Below are 18,772 nucleotides of genomic sequence, written 5' to 3' on the forward strand. Positions count from 1 at the left end.
ACAGAGGTTTTACTAAAGACATGGCTAAGCCTTTTGCAATTTAGCATAATCTGGAATGATTTATGAAAGTTGAAATTTCTGATGTACTCAATAGCAGAAATTAGGCTTTCTTGTTAGAGGTCATTTGGGGAGAAAAAATTGTGGCCGACAACACTGTACAAAGCAGTAGACTGGTGCATAATAAGCAAGCAAATAAGGCAGAAAATGTAGATTTTTGATGCACTACAGTATATTTCAAGAAGATATATTGTTATCTTCCAAAAGCTAAATCAAGCAAATAACAAAATTACCATATGGGAGTCATATCCTACAGTTGGTGGAGTAGAAACAGGACCTTTAATGGATGCAGGTACAATGTTGTCAAAGGAATAACGGTTTCCAGTGTGGAAAAGCCAAAGGCCTGGAATTCCACTGTTACCAAACCTAGAGCAGAAGAAATCAGACATTCACAGAAGGATGTAAATAATTATGTGCACCACAAAAAAACATTTTCTGTTGTTATAAATGTCCTAAGCTTCTCCTGCAACAGCATTTGAAGAAAAGGTTCAACAAAGGACATAAGGCAAGGCACATAACAATGAATGTGAACATCTTTTTTTGAGTCACTAATTTTAGCTTGACATTTACAACCTGTAATTATTAGCTATCTGCCCCTTATTGTGCTATACATGCACTGTCATTAGCAAGCTCTTACTACATACACATTTATTTACCAGTATTTGTTTTAGCGATTACTGTGTGTGTATGCATCTTGTTACTTGTTTCGATTCTGATCATAGAACAAGTCATTATTTGCGTACATCTAATTCTAAGGTTAAACTGTTGGCTGCAAAGAAATTTATGGTTTAACCTTTTTTACTTACTGGTAGAGGTTTTTAACACTCTGCTCATTACTGGTGACACTGTAGTAAGGGCCTTCATTTCGGGAAGTTAATATATTTGGAATTTCTCCTCTGCTGAAGCCAACTCTTGCTGGAAGCTCTATCTCAACATTATACGACTCCTAGAAAAAAAAAACAAAAAACAAACAAACAAAAAACAGAACAACATAATAACCATGTTCTCAAATAAAATAAAATAAAATAAAATAAAATAATTTGTCAAATATTTAGCAACAAATACTAACAATAACAAAAATTAGGAACTATATAGAATAATTCAATAGTCATTAAGGAACAAAATAATATATGTAAAATCTGAGCAACCAAAACGTGCACACAGATACTAACATAACCCTGGTCAGGTGTTATGTTGACCCCTTTATGCACCTAAAGCAGCAGTGGCTATGTGAAGTGATAAAAATAGTGATATAAATACAATGGTTCATTTTGCTCGTGTACATTTTGCCCTACAGCTGTAACAGTGATGACTTAACTCTTGTTTGCTTACCTTAGGCAGTGTGCCAAAGAAGTTCAGACCGCCTTCAGGGTAGAGGAAGAGGACATATGAGTCTGTCTCATCATAACCAATAACAGCCTGGAACGTATTGACCTGTGGAGGCAAAAGCGGATTACAACATGGGCAGCAAGAAAAAATAACCCTAACCTGCTCAGCCAGGGTTCCAAGTGATCTGAGCAGGTACTAAAATGTGACATCATCACACTGCATGCCACCGATTGGCTAGTCTGTGGTGTCATTCCATGAGTCATGAGAGCGTGTCGTTCAGGAAAATCAAAACCACATTTTTGAAACCTAGCAACAAGGCTGAACAACGCCGTGTTACCCCGAGCAGCAGGTATAATCTTGCCTCGAAGTCCACTTTTATTGTTGGTTTTGTGTTGCATATTGATTACATTGTGGGACACTCAGACGCGTTGCTATGACGACAACCACGTCCATCAAGAGGTACTAAATTGTAATGGAAAACCAGTCGATCCATGTCAAACCGATCTGAGTAGCTACTAATGGAAAAGGGGCTTGTGTGGCGTCAATCAAACACTTTCCAGGTGGATCAAATCTGGAACATCTAAACAGATATGACAAGGTCCCCAACGCCATTGGCTGACATGCAGCTCCTAACCATGACAAAACCTCCAACGTGTTTACAGATGGTTATAAACTTCACTGTTGTATTCTATTGTATTGTATGCCTGTGAGACTGTTCTGTATTTGCAATCTTTCATCGATTGAACTAAATAAATGGAAACAAAAGTTTTTGTGAAAGGCTACTGATAAGAAAGTATCTAAAGTACAGTTTAAATCAGTTCATCGCTTGAGCCTTGTTTTCCCCTTTCCCTTTTTTATGCTTGAACTATTTGCAGGTTAAGTTACTTAACCCAAAAATTAAAAATAAAATGAGAAAGTCTGGCTCACTGGAAGCAAACTACACTACATATTTATGTTTTTCTGATTAACATAGTGTTGAATCCAGTTTTTACACATCTATAAAATCACCTCCAGTGTGTCCTGCTCAGCTTAACCTCCCTCCGATTATTCATTATTTTTACACTTACTCCTCATGTTTAAACTTCACACCTCTCCTGCACCTACCCTCTCCTCCTCCCTGTGTAGCCTGCCCTTCTTCTCTCATCTGCTGGGTCCCATGTTTAGGCTTCTCACCTTTCACACCCCCCACGCCTTGCGGTCACCAAAACGACTACTTAATCTCATCTCATCTCATCTCACTTTACACAAACTAAGCTGAATTGAATGAAGTCTGCATGGACTGACGAATGAGGGAATTCCATTTACACGGGAGACTGTGACTTGAAGAACTTATCTCCTACACGTATGGGGGAGGCCAAGCCCACTGCTCAACCACAGTTGAACAAACACAGATTTAGTGAATGAAGGAGACACTGTGAGTGATCCCATGTTGTTTTCCTTTGGAACAAAATCCAATTATCCGTAGACTCACACATAAAAAGAAAGCAACAGATATACACACACCTCATACTCTCAGCCCCCAGCCCAGATGTTGATCTCCACAGCTGTCTTCCTGTGTGTCTCAACATCTTTCAGGATGACTTTACAACATGCAAACCAGAGACCAGCTACAATGTGTTAGCCAGGGGCCATGGAGGGCACACACACACACACACACACACACACACACACACACACACACACACACACACACACACCTACAGATGTTCCTCCACCTATATTAATCTCATGTGAATGCATGTGTGTGTCCCCCACCTTGTTTACATCAACATCTTTAAATGCTCTTGCTGTTTGTGGGCGGGAGGGATTTCGGAGCCTCTGGGCTCTGCGCAGTTAGTGAGGAGGGGGGCTTGTGTTTTCAGGGAAGGAGGAGAAGACGCTGGAGCAACATGACGTGATGTGTACCTTTTTTGGGGGGGGAAGGGGGGGGGGGGGGATTCTGATACTCCAACTAGATGTCTCTCCTGTTTTTGTTGCTGCTTTCTTGGGAGCAGGAGGAGGAGAAATGAAGGACACAGCGAGAAGCAAAAGGAGCACTAAAATTGTAAGGATGATCTGATATCCTCGTGTTGGTGTTGTTCCCAGACCATCATGAAAATGTTGTTCCAGGTTCAACATTGCAAGTGACCAATCGCATTGTTGTGACGTTATTCTTTTGCGCGCCAAGCCATTCGTGCATTTATGAAATTCCAATGTTGCAAGGACAATATCAATTCTGCTTACCGTTTATTAAAGGGTTACGGTTAGGGTCAGGGTCCGTTGATCGGCGGACAGAGGCGGTTTCACGCAGCTTTAGTACAGTTTTTTGTTTTACGCCGGTTTTTCCCGAAGTTGCAAAAGTATGACGTCACAACATTCTGATTGGTCACTTGCAATGTTGATCCTGGAACAACATTTAGTATGATGATCTGGGAACAACACCAACACGAGGATATCAGATCAACCAAAATGTAAGGTTAAGTTGAGAAAAGCAAAAGGAAGTTTGTTTGTTTTTTCTCTGTCTACATGTAACATACACCAGTCAGCCACAACATTAAAAACAGTGACAGGTAAGGTGAGTAACGCTGATCATGTCTTTACGATAAGGTGAGTGCTAGGAAAGCTTGGGCCTGACATCCATGTGGATGTTACTTTGATAGGTACTATCCACTGAAATATTGTTGTAAACTACAACCGTATGAAACCTAATAACCCCTCAAGTCGATGTGATTTACTCCTGAACTATAAGTGTTGCTAAAAACACAGATAAAAGAAGTTAAAACACGACTTTGGGGAGCAACTGAAAGTAGCTGAGAATATTTAATCTTTCCCAAGTGTTCGAGCAAACACCAGCCTGTTCCAGCCTGTAGAGATAGAGTGTGGTGATGGACATGGGGGGGGGGGTATAGATGATGATCTCATTTTCACAACAAATAAATCCATTCATAAAATGCTGAACTAATGCGTTTTCGTTTGAAAACGCATCGTTTTCTCTCAGTTTTGGCCTCCCGTCCACACTGAGACGGAGGAAAACACAGCGTTTTGAAAACGCTCTCGAAAACGCATACATTTGAAGACGGTGCTTCAAATGCAGTGTGGACAGCGAAAACGGAGACTTTAGAAAACGATGATGCATATTAGTCATATGATGCAGTCATGTGACCAATTAAACTAAGATAGCGGAGGGCATTGTACAGCAGTTGTTTTGTTTACTCTCAATTTTGACAGCGATATTAAAGATTAATATCAGTTTGTACATGCTTCAGATAGCTTTTCTTCAAATTCTTTAACTCTCACTCGCTTTTGCAACTTTGTACTTTTGTGTTACTCACAGCAGCAACTCCACGTCATTGTTAGTCCATTTAAAAAACTTTTCCTCAACATTTTGCCGCGATGTTTCAAAGAACCGGAAAGTAAATAAACGGCAGACAGAAATGAGGCAGGTTGAATCTCCTTGCGTTTCACGCATGCGCAGTACTGGAATGTAAGCGTTTTCGGGCGTTTCAATGTGGATGCACAACTCTGTGAAAACACCGTTTTCAAATCTATCCAGGCTAGTGTGGACGTAGCCTCAGTCCTGTAAGGTTCTCTGTGCTGGTCCCCATCCCGTCTCTGTCTTTGTACTCATGTGTTTGTCTGTCTCCCCAAGTGTGTAAAGAAGTCTCACAGCTGGAGAACAACAAATTGCAGCCAACACACATCAAAGACGTTTAGACTCTGTAGCTCAGTATGCATGTGAGAGGTCCCCCGCTCCACACCCACACACACACACACACACACACACACACACATATACAACACTCAGACTCCCTACAGGCGTTGTGTCACACCTTTTTAAAGCGTTTCCTCACACTCTTTGCTGCAAGCAGACGCAGGCACAGACGTTTAATTGTCTCTGGGACCAACAAATGTTTCTTTTGGGGGCCATGCTGACTGTTTTAAGGTTTAGGTGGTAACATCATCCATCTGCTAGGCCTGTCTGCTTCACAGCAGGGGGTGAGAGAGTCTGAAAACACCTCTAAAGAAAAATACCGGAAGTTTATTTAGAAAGGTGATAAGCACTTACATGAACTTGCCTTTTAGACCTGTGTATAAATCACATTAAAGTCAATTATGTTTTATTATCATGGGACCAGTTCTCTACAACCGCTGTCACAAAGTGATTTTTACTGCACTGTAAGGAAACAAGCCTACAATATTCAAGAGATACGCCCAACATATCAGGTGATCACGATGGTGGGAAGGAAGAACTCCCCTTTAACATTAAGCAACCACCTGCAGAACCAGGCTCAGAGAGAGGCGGCTGTTCGCTATGACAAATCGGGACTGAGGAGACAGAGAAGGTAAAAAGAAGAGGGAATGAGACCAGGTACAACAAACAGGACAAAACAGAAGAGAAAGAAGACTGAAACCTGTGTCAAGTTTTGTTTTCTTCATCATTTTTGTCTCTCAATGGCAGCCTATGAAGTGTCATTTGTTGCATTTTGAGTGGCCCAATGATTTATGTGATTGCATATGATGATGATTCATAACAATCTCCCTTCTTTTGGTGTTTTACTTTTAAAGGAATAGAATTAAAATTAAAATATTGATATCACTTTTAAGTTTGCACTCTAAATATGAAGCTAGAACTAGCTTAGATAGTTAGCTATGATTAGCTTTGCTTAGCATACAGACTTGATACTATAATACTATTTAATAAGCTTTATTCTGTATACACAGATCATGTAAGCAAGAAATATTCCTCATCAGCCCTAATCTAAACAACATTTTACATATACTGCAATATAGATCCAATTATTTACAGCCAAGAAGTTATTTTTGCAAAAGTTTGCTTAGCTGATGCCAAGTAGCAATGAAAAAGAAGCTAAAAGGAGTCAATCCAAACGCCTAACTTATTTTCTTACAGCCTGGTACAAAAACTGTTTCCCTATTTCTAAAAACTATCTGATATGATAATATTCATATCACTCACCCTATCAAAATCTATTCATGTTTAATGTTGTTAAACGGCCACTTTAAAATGTCATCGCTTTCAGCATTCAGTTGTACTAAAAATCACTTTAGTGAGTTGCTTCCTCAGTTTTTCCACTAAGTTAACTTTGCTTTCTAGGATATTTCTTGCCAAAATTAGCATGCCATACAACATTACACTAAACTACGTGTATGACAACATCTCATACAAATATGGTCATGCATGGTCAAGACTGATTACCAAACTACAAACTTAGAATTCATGAATCCACAGGGCTGTGTAAACACACTGGCTGTATCCATCTTTTATATACACTCTTTTCTTGACACTACGTTAACAAGGCTTTGAATAAACGACAGCAGCCGCAAACATATATCAAACTGTTGTGTAGAATTAATTTTAGGACTCTCTCAGTTTACTCAACATAGTTTATCTTACTTTGGGATTGTTTACTATTTACTTATTTATTAGTAGTGTGGTTTACTGCCTTGAGATAGTTGAGTCTACTTTACCTCACATAAATTAAACTGAAGACAGTTTCGTTGATTTTCCGTCTCATCTGGCTTTTAAATAAATGACTCAACACACTGTAGCGGATGTTCTGAATCATGTCACAGATATTTAAAGCTGGAACCCAGTCTGCTTTGCCTGGAACATCCCAGGGAAACGAGTTCGGGATAAATGGACTTCACTTGTTTGTTAGTTGCTGGTGTTTTATCTCGTCGGCCGCACAGCTCCAAGCAGGCAAAGTGAGGCAGACAGCAGCTGCAGCCCAGTTGCCAGCCTCACCAGAGTGCTACAAACGGAACTGCCTGCAGCGTGGGAACTGGCACACACACATACACACATACTGACTACAGCCCAACACTCCTGTCAGTATCTTACTGTTGTCATATGAAAATCTCTACACTAATTTTATTTTTTTGTGACTTTTTTTTTTTTTTTTTACCTTCAGCTGTTTATAGCTGAAAAAAATCTGTCCAGCTTTGGGGCTTTTGAAAGCTTTTCAAAAGCTTTTTTTTAAAATCAAGAGCAAATGGTGGTTAACCATAGCTGCTTTTCTTAGATCCTCAAAGGTTTGCGAACATGAATCTATTACGTAACTACAAACCAGACAGCTATGAATGTGTACTTATAATTACTAAAGTGATGTCCCAAGTCATCATGAGTCATTTTTTGGACATCACAGAGCAGTACACTAAGGCAAACTCATTTTTCCCCTTACTTTTTGTCCACTAATAAGCAGAATCTTTCTCAGGGCGTAAAAGCAGAGTAACATCTTCTAAAACTTGAAGTTCAGTCAGTCTGCTTTGGACCGGGATGAACATATTTCAGGGGGATGCCTCCTGTGTCACTGCAAGGAGCCACCAGAAATAACAAATAACACCGATGGCAACAGCACCTCCTATTGTGGTACAGTAACAAGACAGTTCAGCTGGCAATACCTTTCTTTTTCCACATATAGCAAATGCAGAGGACAGATTTATAAAACCAGAAAACATGCAAAGATATATTCTAAGATCAAATCTTCTTCATGTTTCCTCTTAAAAGGCCAGGACGATTGCTAAGAAATGACTGTGTTGTCACTTTGAAAGACAGTCATGTTACATATGGCATCACGCACTATCTGAGTTGATCTACATAATGCTTGTGAACTACATCTTGAACTGAAGCTGAGTAAAACCATATATAACTATACAAAATGATGGATGGCACTTATTGGTTTGTAAGTCCAGCTGTTGAGCATTATTGCCATCCTCCGTATGGGTGAGAGACGGATCTAGCTTAGAAACAGAGGGACACTGGACAATCACATCATCATAAATTCATCAGGTAATGAGATAATAGGTCAGGGGAGCCGAGAATCATTTTGCTACTGACTTCTATTATACACCTAGATTTTGTTTTTATGACCAAATGATTCCCCTCATGCCAATCATTAGCAAGAGCACAGGTTTAAGGCACTCCAAAACCTGTGAAAAACAGAATCAATTTTTTAATATTTTGCAATATATTAAGTACTGTAATAATATATAAATTAAGATTTATCACCTTTTGTTAACCATAAATTATGTCTTCAAAGTTAAACTTTGTCAGTATCTATCTTATATAACAAGATAAAGTTACCTCACTTATTTTTTGCTGCAAATTCAGATTGACAAGCATACCAACGCTGTCAATAAACTTGGCCAAATGTTGCCATAGGATGGAGTCAGTCTGCAGACAGTCTGCAATTAAATGGGGTCAGGTTCTCAATTATGTGCAATCTGTTTCTGATAATCCAGCAATTAACAGGGATAAATCATTGAAAATGACATATCTGTAGCTGTTTACGTAGACAGAAATTCACATTTAACTATTACATTTTCTGTCAGCAAACCACCTGTTCTGTAGGAATATGAAAATGAGATCATCATCTACAGGGAGTGCAGAATTATTGGGCAAATGAGTATTTTGTCCACATCATCCTCTTCATGCATGTTGTCTTACTCCAAGCTGTATAGGCTCGAAAGCCTACTACCAATTAAGCATATTAGGGGATGTGCATCGCTGTAATGAGAAGGGGTGTGGTCTAATGACATCAACACCCTATATCAGGTGTGCATAATTATTAGGCAACTTCCTTTCCTTTGGCAAAATGGGTCAAAAGAAGGACTTGACAGGCACAGAAAAGTCAAAAATAGTGAGATAACTTGCAGAGGGATGCAGCAGTCTCAAAATTGCAAAGCTTCTGAAGCGTGATCATCGAACAATCAAGCGTTTTATTCAAAATAGTCAACAGGGTCGCAAGAAGCGTGTGGAAAAACCAAGGCGCAAAATAACTGCCCATGAACTGAGAAAAGTCAAGCGTGCAGCTGCCAAGATGCCACTTGCCACCAGTTTGGCCATATTTCAGAGCTGCAACATCACTGGAGTGCCCAAAAGCACAAGGTGTGCAATACTCAGAGACATGGCCAAGGTAAGAAAGGCTGAAAGACGACCACCACTGAACAAGACACACAAGCTGAAACGTCAAGACTGGGCCAAGAAATATCTCAAGACTGGTTTTTCTAAGGTTTTATGGACTGATGAAATGAGAGTGAGTCTTGATGGGCCAGATGGATGGGCCCGTGGCTGGATTGGTAAAGGGAAGAGAGCTCCAGTCCGACTCAGACGCCAGCAAGGTGGAGGTGGAGTACTGGTTTGGGCTGGTATCGTCAAAGATGAGCTTGTGGGACCTTTTCGGGTTGAGGATGGAGTCAAGCTCAACTCCCAGTCCTACTGCCAGTTTCTGGAAGACACCTTCTTCAAGCAGTGGTACAGGAAGAAGTCTGCATCCTTCAAGAAAAACATGATTTTCATGCAGGACAATGCTCCATCACACGCGTCCAAGTACTCCACAGCGTGGCTGGCAAGAAAGGGTATAAAAGAAGAAAAACTAATGACATGGCCACCTTGTTCACCTGATCTGAACCCCATTGAGAACCTGTGGTCCATCATCAAATGTGAGATTTACAGGAAGGAAAACAGTACACCTCTCTGAACAGTGTCTGGGAGGCTGTGGTTGCTGCTGCACGCAATGTTGATGGTGAACAGATCAAAACACTGACAGAATCCATGGATGGCAGGCTTTTGAGTGTCCTTGCAAAGAAAGGTGGCTATATTGGTCGCTGATTTGTTTTTGTTTTGTTTTTGAATGTCAGAAATGTATATTTGTGAATGTGGAGATGTTATATTGGTTTCACTGGTAAAAATAAATAATTGAAATGGGTATATATTTGTTTTTTGTTAAGTTGCCTAATAATTATGCACAGTAATAGTCACCTGCACACACAGATATCCCCCTAAAATAGTTAAAACTAAAAACAAACTAAAAACTACTTCCAAAAACATTCAGCTTTGATATTAATGAGTTTTTTGGGTTCATTGAGAACATGGTTGTTGTTCAATAATAAAATTATTCCTCAAAAATACAACTTGCCTAATAATTCTGCACTCCCTGTATATTCCCCCCCCCCCATGTCCATCACCACAATCGACTTGAGTCGCGTGACAAAGACCTAAGCGTGATGACAACATGTTGGTAATCTGTCTGCATTTATACATTAAGCAGGAACTCCAGCAACACTTGAGGGAAGATGAACAACTTTAATAATTGACCAACGCCTTTCGGCTTGTGGCCTTCATCAGGGTCATAGTAAAACATTGTAAAAAATTGCTTAAATACAAGACAGGAAACAGAAAAAAAGTAAATACCGGACTAGATCATTACTGATGAGGAGGAGGGGGGGGGGGGGGTGACATAACCCCCATATGTCTGAAAATAACACATGCATGAAATGCAAAAGGTGGATGCTATATACACACAGGTTTAAAAAAAAAAATTATGTCTCTAAAATGTAAAATCTCTAAAATTTAGACTTAAATTGTAGACTTAAGATGAGATGTCTAAAACGTTACTTCTTCTTTGGCTAAAATAATAAGATTAATTGAATAAACATTACTCATGTGAGAGTAATTTAACTGATAAAAAAAAGGAGGTGTAGTTCATAAAAACTCATTGATCCTCTCCATGCACCTTGGAAGCAGGTGAAGTTGTGCCAGAAAATTTTTGCTGCATTTATACATTAGACAGAAGTTATGTGCAAAACTTTGACTCTCTCTGAGAGTAATTGCAGTCTGTCCAAAGACTGTTGTCCTATTTTCAATCGCATGACCGGGCACTTAGCTTGCTCTGAATTAGAGTGTGTCCAGTGTCGAATGTTTGTTGTTTTTTTGTTTTTTTTTAATATAGATGATTTAATGTAAGTTTGCTTGGCTAACGTTATCTCAGGATGGTGGTGCATGAGATGAGCCACTTTGCTTGTAGTATTCCCAGAGTTTTTTAAATGTATTTGATAAAATATTGATATTTGGTGTTCCTATATTGATATAATACCCCCAAGCAAAGTACTGCAATACTATACGGTATTACAACATTTTCCCCACCCCTACAATATATTAATATTAAATATAAATAGAGACATCTGACAGATGAACTGATAAACCTGCGGTTTGCCTCCACTTATCACCTCAGAGAGAATGCTCACTTCAAGGGACACACAGGCGTTTCTGATTGTTTGCCTTTATGCTATGAAACATGACAGTAGGACACAAGGAACTGAATGTTACGGCGGGGTGCGCCGATGTGAATGGAAACAGGACCCAAAAGCAGATGCTGAAAGGCGGAGTTGCTGGCTGAACAGAAGACGATCCTTTATTTGGATGTTGGCACACGAAAAAGCATGAAGCTATGAAAACTAAGAAAACTGTGAACACTCAGAAAACTAAAGGACTAAGAAACTCAGTGAAAATGCGATGACAAACTATGAACACTGAGTAAACTATGACGAAACACTATGGGGATGCAAACAGACGACCTGACAATGACATGCAAAAAACAGAAGGCTTAAATACACACATGAGGTGATCAGGGGAAGTGGAGACACACATGGGAACACAGCTGAACTTAACGACAGGACAGAAGGAGTGAAACTGAATACACTGACCGTGAATACAGACTTTCAAAGTAAAACAGGAAACATGGAGATTAAACAAGACACATGAACCGGGGAGACGTAGTACAGGGGAGATGACATAACTGACAGCATGGACTTGACAATATAAGACACGCAGACATAAACACACGAAGGGCAAGGGAGACTTAATACACGGGTAATATGTACAAATGGCTGGACTGCCTTAGTGACCCTAAACAAAGAATAAACATCAAAATAGGCTAAAACACAAAACACTGGGTCGCACGACCCAGGACCATGACACTGAAGTTATCAAGTTTTGCTTTGATGAACAAGCAAGTTATAACATGCAATTAGTTAGCTTGTGAATCTGTAGCTGTTGTAACTTGCAGAGCCTGGCTAGCTGTTTACCTTTCATCTGGCCTCTGCGTTAAGCTAAGATAGTCATCTTTTTTATCTAATTCGTGACAAGACAGTGAGTATGTGTGAAATGTCAACCTGCTCTTTTAACATCAAGATAACTCTAGTGCTTCTTTGGATGAGATATTTTTCCAACTTCGGGCTGCTTAGTGTTACTGATAATCGCTCAAAGTAAAGTCAACACTTCTTAAAAGATCTAAACACTGAAAGCAGTCTTTAGCGAAATGACTGCGGTAATTAGCTAACAGAGCACCCTGCTAGTTGATGTATGGGTGTGTATTTTAAGTCAAGCAATTTCTGTCCAATTTTGATAATAGCATCTCTAAGGCTAATTTCATCGAAAACACAGCTCAGCTTATTAGAAGTGTGAGCCTTCACTCTTTCGCTTTAATTCTCTGTCTTCTGTTTTCCTGTTATTTCATCTCCAGACGCCACACATTCTGCCCCCTCCCCCTGAAACAGCATCCCAACACCCCCCAGTACCCACCCCAACAATCACACACTTCAGGTCACACACAAACCAATCTGCCCTCAACACACACCACCCAGCACCTCTGGCTAATCACTTCAAAGGAAGATGCTATCAGTCTAAAGAGAGACCCACTCAAGCAACTAAGAGAGCGCTCCAATCTGATGAGCAGCACGGAACGCTTAAATAGCAAAACACGTCACTTCTTGTACTTTAGGAGGTACGCTCCATCCTCTAATTAGCATGTTGTCAAGAACTGAGCTAAGACAAAATTCCAATTTTGGGGCTCGGAGAAAAAGCCCTTGTCCACTTGGGGGCTTGTAAATCCCGATCAGTTCCAGAGAAAGCAGTTAAGAGGGTTAATGTTGCAGTAGCCATTAGACTACTCTATGATAATTTTTTAAACATTCAAGGAGGAAGAAACAAGCCTAAAAGAAAGCAGACCGTGAGAGCAACAAAAAGAACAAACAGAGACGAGGAGGGCTGACAGAAAGAAAGATCCCCTGGTGTTTTTCCTTAAACCTACCACTCCCTTTATTCCTCTTCACCCCAAATTCTGCACACCAAGAACATCAAGGAGCTGTTTGTTTGATCAATAGTAGGTCTGGCTTTACTTGGAGTCTCTCCCAAAGTTGGACTGTAACAAAGCAACCAATGCTTCTCCTGTTAACTCTTCTTAATACAGCTCTTTAAGTTCTGAATCATTTGCTTGGACAAGATTTTAGAAAGTATTAATATTGACATTAATATGAAAGAAAACCGATACAAATGTCTGACGGATACACCATAATTTAAACCCTGCTAGTGTCACTACACTTTGTTACACTTTAAAAGACATGAGCATGTAGGTGGCAGGAAAGGTCTCATGCAAGGGTCACTGCTGAGCTGCATTATGACTGCACTGCTTCTGCACCCACACGAGAGGCAGGAATTCTTAGACTCCACTGATTTGATATTGACCATTCCTGAGAATCATCATGCTTTAGTGATAGCTGTCATTACGGTCGTGGTTACACAGCAAACAGGAACTATCAGCGACCAATACTTTAAATGGCAAATACAGCATTTAAAAAATGGCACAATTATCCTAGATTACACAAAACGGAAAGACAAAAAAGGATTTAAAGAGTGAAACACGAGGAAAACCATTAGTGGCGGAGGGCAACAATGGTCAATACATGTTTGTGTCTACTGGTGTGTGAACTGGAGAGGATAAAGAGGGCGGGGGACACTTTGATGACTCTTAAAGATGATCTTTGACCCTTTAAAAAGGTTAAGAGGCAAGTCATGCACAACAGCCAGGAATTTGGGATTAAGTGTCACACAAGAACCAAAACATACTAGTGTGGGGTATGTGGGCTGTTTACATGATGATAAAACAGAACTCCTCCATACAGGGAGGCCCTGGAGCTACTGGTGTCTCTTCCTTTAAAACATCTTACCTTGTTTGGAGGGCTAGGGGGTCGAGTTTGTTCTTCGTATGCCGGGACATTTTCCCACGTTGCCACTACAGCGTGTGTGGGTGTGAAATTTGCATCTGGGAACCCCCGGTGTACTTCCTAGGCGAGGAGATGAATGAACGAATGAGGGAGGAAGGGAAAGGACGACACATGAAATAAGGGAATGAAAGACAAACACTGAGCTGATGGATTGAGACAAACCAAATCTGTAGTTAATTAAAGTTCAACAGGTATTTTTTTCTCTAGTGTTTTATAGCATCTTATGAGTTTTCAACACTAAAACTGTAATCATTACACACCTGTGCGACTCTGTTGAGCACACTGGGTATTTCAGTCACCCTGTAGTAAATCTGTCCTCGCCCTCCGCTTGTGTCAATGTCAGCCAGGAATGGAGCCACCACAGGGAAGTCTGTGGGGAATCCGTCATCAACGTATTGCTTCTCCATTGGCAAGTCCTGGGCTGATATGATGCCATTGGTGGCCACCTAAAGGGAGGGAAAGCTTTAGTTTGGAATATTTGGAATACTATCACGAACCCAACAAACCTCCTAATGAACCCATTCGCCCTTGTAAACCACTAGAACCCCTTCATGGACTCCAGGAACCACATAATGAACCCCTATTTTCCCCAAAAACCACTGGAACAACCTCGGGGTGCCCTCCCAAATTTTTCTGATCAAGATTTAGAAAAGTTCTGACCACATGCAGCCACAGCTGTACTCAAGCAATTCAATATTTCCATTTGATGCTACTTCACAACATTTTAGAAGGAGATTTTTACAAGGCTGTAGATAGATCCCCGTGAGTCAAAAGATCAGTTTTTTCTACTCTTGGCTCTGTATGACATCAGTCAGAGGGACTATCCCTAATATGGTCATTGAGAGCCCAAACCTTTGACTGTGAGCACAGAAGCCCCACCCAGCTGTGTGTTAAAGTGATGTACACATCAAAGCATTAATATTGGTATTCCTGATTATTAAAGTGGCCATGTTGCATAATGAGCATTCTCACATGTGACAGTATTAATCAGTGCAATGTTGCTACCACTTAAACCTATCTATCTATCTATCTATCTATCTATCTATCTATCTATCTATCTATCTATCTATCTATCTATCTATCTATCTATCTATCTATCTATCTATCCTGAAATCTTTGATTCTCCTTGGATAGCTTGCATGAGTCACAGTTCAACATAATCTCTATTTATCACATACCAGCCCATGGTGTTGTAGAAGTGCATTGCTGAGACTTAGTTCAAGTTTTAAGTGAGGATAATAACAGTTTACCACTTTCTTTGGATCTAAGAAACGTTGTTGATCTCAAACAAGAACAATACAACATCATTTATTTCTTGGTTATATTTTGAGTTATTTTCCCAGATCTGCAAGCTATCAAATAATAGTCAGTTAGAAAATAGTTAAGTAGAAGCTTTAAGTGGCTTTTTTCCTTTGAACCCATTGGTTCACTCCTACTTTGCAGCATGGCTACTTTGCAGGCTCTGACAGGAGGCACTCTGGGCAATAATTACTTTTACTTTTAAAGCATTAAGTACATTTGACTGAGCAACACTTCTACTTATACCGGATGCTCCTACAGCAGTTATGGTAAAAGAAAAAGAGTTAATTTATTTGCATCTGTTGACATCTGCTGAATATAAAAGTGAAGTTGCTGAGAGATTTGGATTTAAATATTAGGAGCGCAGTTTGTTGAAATCCTATTCAAACATTGGTCCTTCATGAAAAAAAGAGTACACATGATAATAAACCCAATCTCCTCTGCTGTCCATCTCTTTTTTTTATTCAGCCGTGAATGAATCGCTCCATTTAGCAGAGGGGAAACAGCAGCACAACTCTCCTGCGCAGATTATTCAACAGCTGCAAATATCACCTGAGACACGTGAAGCGGGAACTTCAGCGAATCTTTTTAGGTGCTCACAAAATAGACAACCTCGACTGAGTGCAAATGAATAGTAATGAAGTCGTACTTACATATAGCTGGGAGAAAGGGGAGTTGAAGAAGTACAAGGGTCTGGGAAGGGACAGCACTTTGGACGTCTCATCGTCGCCCTCTCTCAACACCGAATCTCCATTTAAAGTGCCGTAAGGAAACATGTCAGCCCTCTGGATGGCAGTAACCATAGTGCAGCTGCAGCACAGCAACACGCACGCGGCCAGCATCGCCCATCTCTCCATTGCACAGCCTGAGTGATCGAGCAGCGCTGCGCTATGAGAGGGAGCAGCAGGAGAGAAGCACAGCTGGACTCAGAAAGAGATCTTTACTCACTCCTCCTCTCCACCGAGCCCCCGCAAACTCCACGGGGAGGGAAGGAGGAGTTTATGCCCACTGTGATTGGTCAAAGGCGGGGTGAGTGACAGCAGGCCGGGGCTGGAGGTAACATCTGGCTCGTATTAAAGAAAAGACAAATAGAGCATTTTTAATCCGGATGTAACTCTATCTGTTTCACAACACTGAAAAGACATGTGGTGTCATTTAAAAAAACAAACAAAGTGAGAAACATGTTTTCTTAAATAGTTTGTAGGTTTAATTTGAGGTTTTCGAGGAGGACACATTAAGTGAGGGGATCTGGAGGACTTCCCTGGGAAACTTTTAACTTACTTCCTGAATTCTTGTAAAGTTTTCTTAACAAATATGTGACTTTTCTGCATTTATTCGTAATGGAAATATCGTTATGTAAAGGAAAACATAAAATTCCGACACATCAGGTAATGATTCAGTATGTTAGGTTCACACTTCTATATATTGTATATAGATCGTGTTTTTTTTTCTTCGTTTTTTTCTTTGTCAGTTTTTTTGGAAGCCACATTTGAATGAGATGAGATATTAGATGGAACAATAAGGAGTTAGCACTCTTGGTTTTGCACCCTTTGTTTCTAAGTATATACCTGTATGATCACCTGACAATCCACATCTGCTTCTTGGATGGGCTGTACGATTAGGCAAAATGCTAAAAACAAGGAAATAAATAAAGCTTATAGTGCTACGTCCAGTTGTCTGAGGTACAGACAACATGAATGGCAATGGTAGTGATGGTAATCTTTATCAGTAGAACCAGCTGTAAAACTTGTGGAAATACAGCAATAAGTCTGAAATTTTATGCACTTTATCACATTTTTGGAAAAGCCATCCAGTGGGCTAGACTAGAGTCTTTGCGGGCCAACTTTGGACTCCCAGACCTTATGTTTGACACCTCTGCCTTAGAGGGTGTCACTTAAAATCAAAAAATAAAATTATTACGAACTTTTCTTAGCCGACTAAGTAAGAAAAAGTAGTACGGTTATAACATAAACAATTCTTTTGTGCTTTTTATAGGGTGTACAAATTCAGACACACACTTACAGACAATTTACACCACGTCCAATGTATGAGCATTTCAGAGACTACTTACTGAAAACCCAGAACCATGCAAGAAGCCCTAAAAACTCATTGTGTTGTCTTGTTTGCCACCTGGTGTCTGCAAAGGCATACTGCAGAATATGCACCATGCCCCAGCTAAATTGAGTTTGAAAACAGTCATTTACAATTTTCAGCAATTGCTAAGAAACGTTTTTTGAATCCATCCATTTAGGACTGGACAGGCTGGGCAGGTCACAGCCCATTGCTTCTCTTGAAAGTTTCCACCCTACATTTACAAAAACACTCTTGCAAAATCTCACAAACACATCAAAACAGCTGTGTTTTGATGTGCTTCAAACCACATCGTTTTATCTGATCATGCATGCAATCAAATGAAGAAAATACTGGGCATTCAGAGCACACCACATCAAAAAAATTGAAAACAACTGGTGCAGGAACTGGAACTTGGACCTTTAATCTCAAGTGGTTGTTTCACAATATTACAATGATTACCAAAATATAAAGCAGACATGTCTCACATATTGTTTCTACATATTAGTGTTGAATTTAAGTCTCTCTCTGTTTTTGTGGGTTCTGGCTTCTATCGCTTCAACTTTTGGCATCTGTGGTCAATGTTCTGCATCTAATTATTGTGCAAATTGTGCTTCAGTGAGTGAGAGTGTGTTTAGTTTGTGGTGTATGGTGTACTTGGGGAACTCCTTCCAGATCTGGACAATCTGAGGGGCAACCTGGCAGCATCAGATGGACCGAGACATAATATCCCAGAGGTGTTCTAATGGATTTAGTTCAGACAAGCTTGGGAACCAGTAAGTAGTATCAGTTCCTAGATCAGTTCCAGATCCTTCAAGAACTGCCTGCATACTCTGGGCAATGCCGTGCACCAGAAGGAACCCAAGACCCACTGCACCAGGTCTGACAGTGGGTCCAAGGATTTTAAACCCTTCACCTCATGACAGTCAGGGTGCCATTGCCTAGCCGGAAAAGGTCTGCACATCCCTTCACCACCAAACTTGTCAAGCTGAATGTAACAGCAGCAAAATGTTTTCCACAAGTTCTGCAGACTCTTTCATATCGGTCACATGTATTCATGGTTGGAATGTGTTCTCATCTGCAAAAAGCACAGAGCACCAGGCGCCAGTCAGCTCTGCTATTCTATGGCAAATGACAACTGAGCTCCATGGTGCCAGGCAGTGAACACGGGTCCCAC

At 40.3% G+C, this 18,772-nt stretch overlaps 1 protein-coding gene across 2 annotated transcripts in view; it reads right to left on the reverse strand.

Moving 5' to 3' along the window:
* The window catches only part of nid2a (nidogen 2a (osteonidogen)), a 57,528-nt gene extending 41,086 nt beyond the window's left edge, over positions 1-16,442 (reverse strand). For both annotated transcript variants that reach the window (XM_085348741.1, XM_085348740.1), the window contains exons 1-6: positions 16,179-16,442; positions 14,487-14,672; positions 14,170-14,286; positions 1,390-1,491; positions 864-1,003; positions 291-423 (exon numbers count right to left, since the gene is read on the reverse strand). In XM_085348741.1, the coding sequence (XP_085204867.1) occupies positions 291-423; positions 864-1,003; positions 1,390-1,491; positions 14,170-14,286; positions 14,487-14,672; positions 16,179-16,382 (882 nt within the window). In that variant the 5' untranslated portion in view covers positions 16,383-16,442. The remainder of the gene's footprint in view (positions 1-290; positions 424-863; positions 1,004-1,389; positions 1,492-14,169; positions 14,287-14,486; positions 14,673-16,178) is intronic.
* Positions 16,443-18,772: the final 2,330 nt, after the last annotated feature.

Source organism: Diplotaxodon limnothrissa, linkage group LG23, assembly GCF_057381915.1.
Source record: "Diplotaxodon limnothrissa isolate DT_005_m linkage group LG23, D_limnothrissa_male_GT1.1, whole genome shotgun sequence".
Lineage (NCBI taxonomy): Eukaryota > Metazoa > Chordata > Actinopteri > Cichliformes > Cichlidae > Diplotaxodon > Diplotaxodon limnothrissa.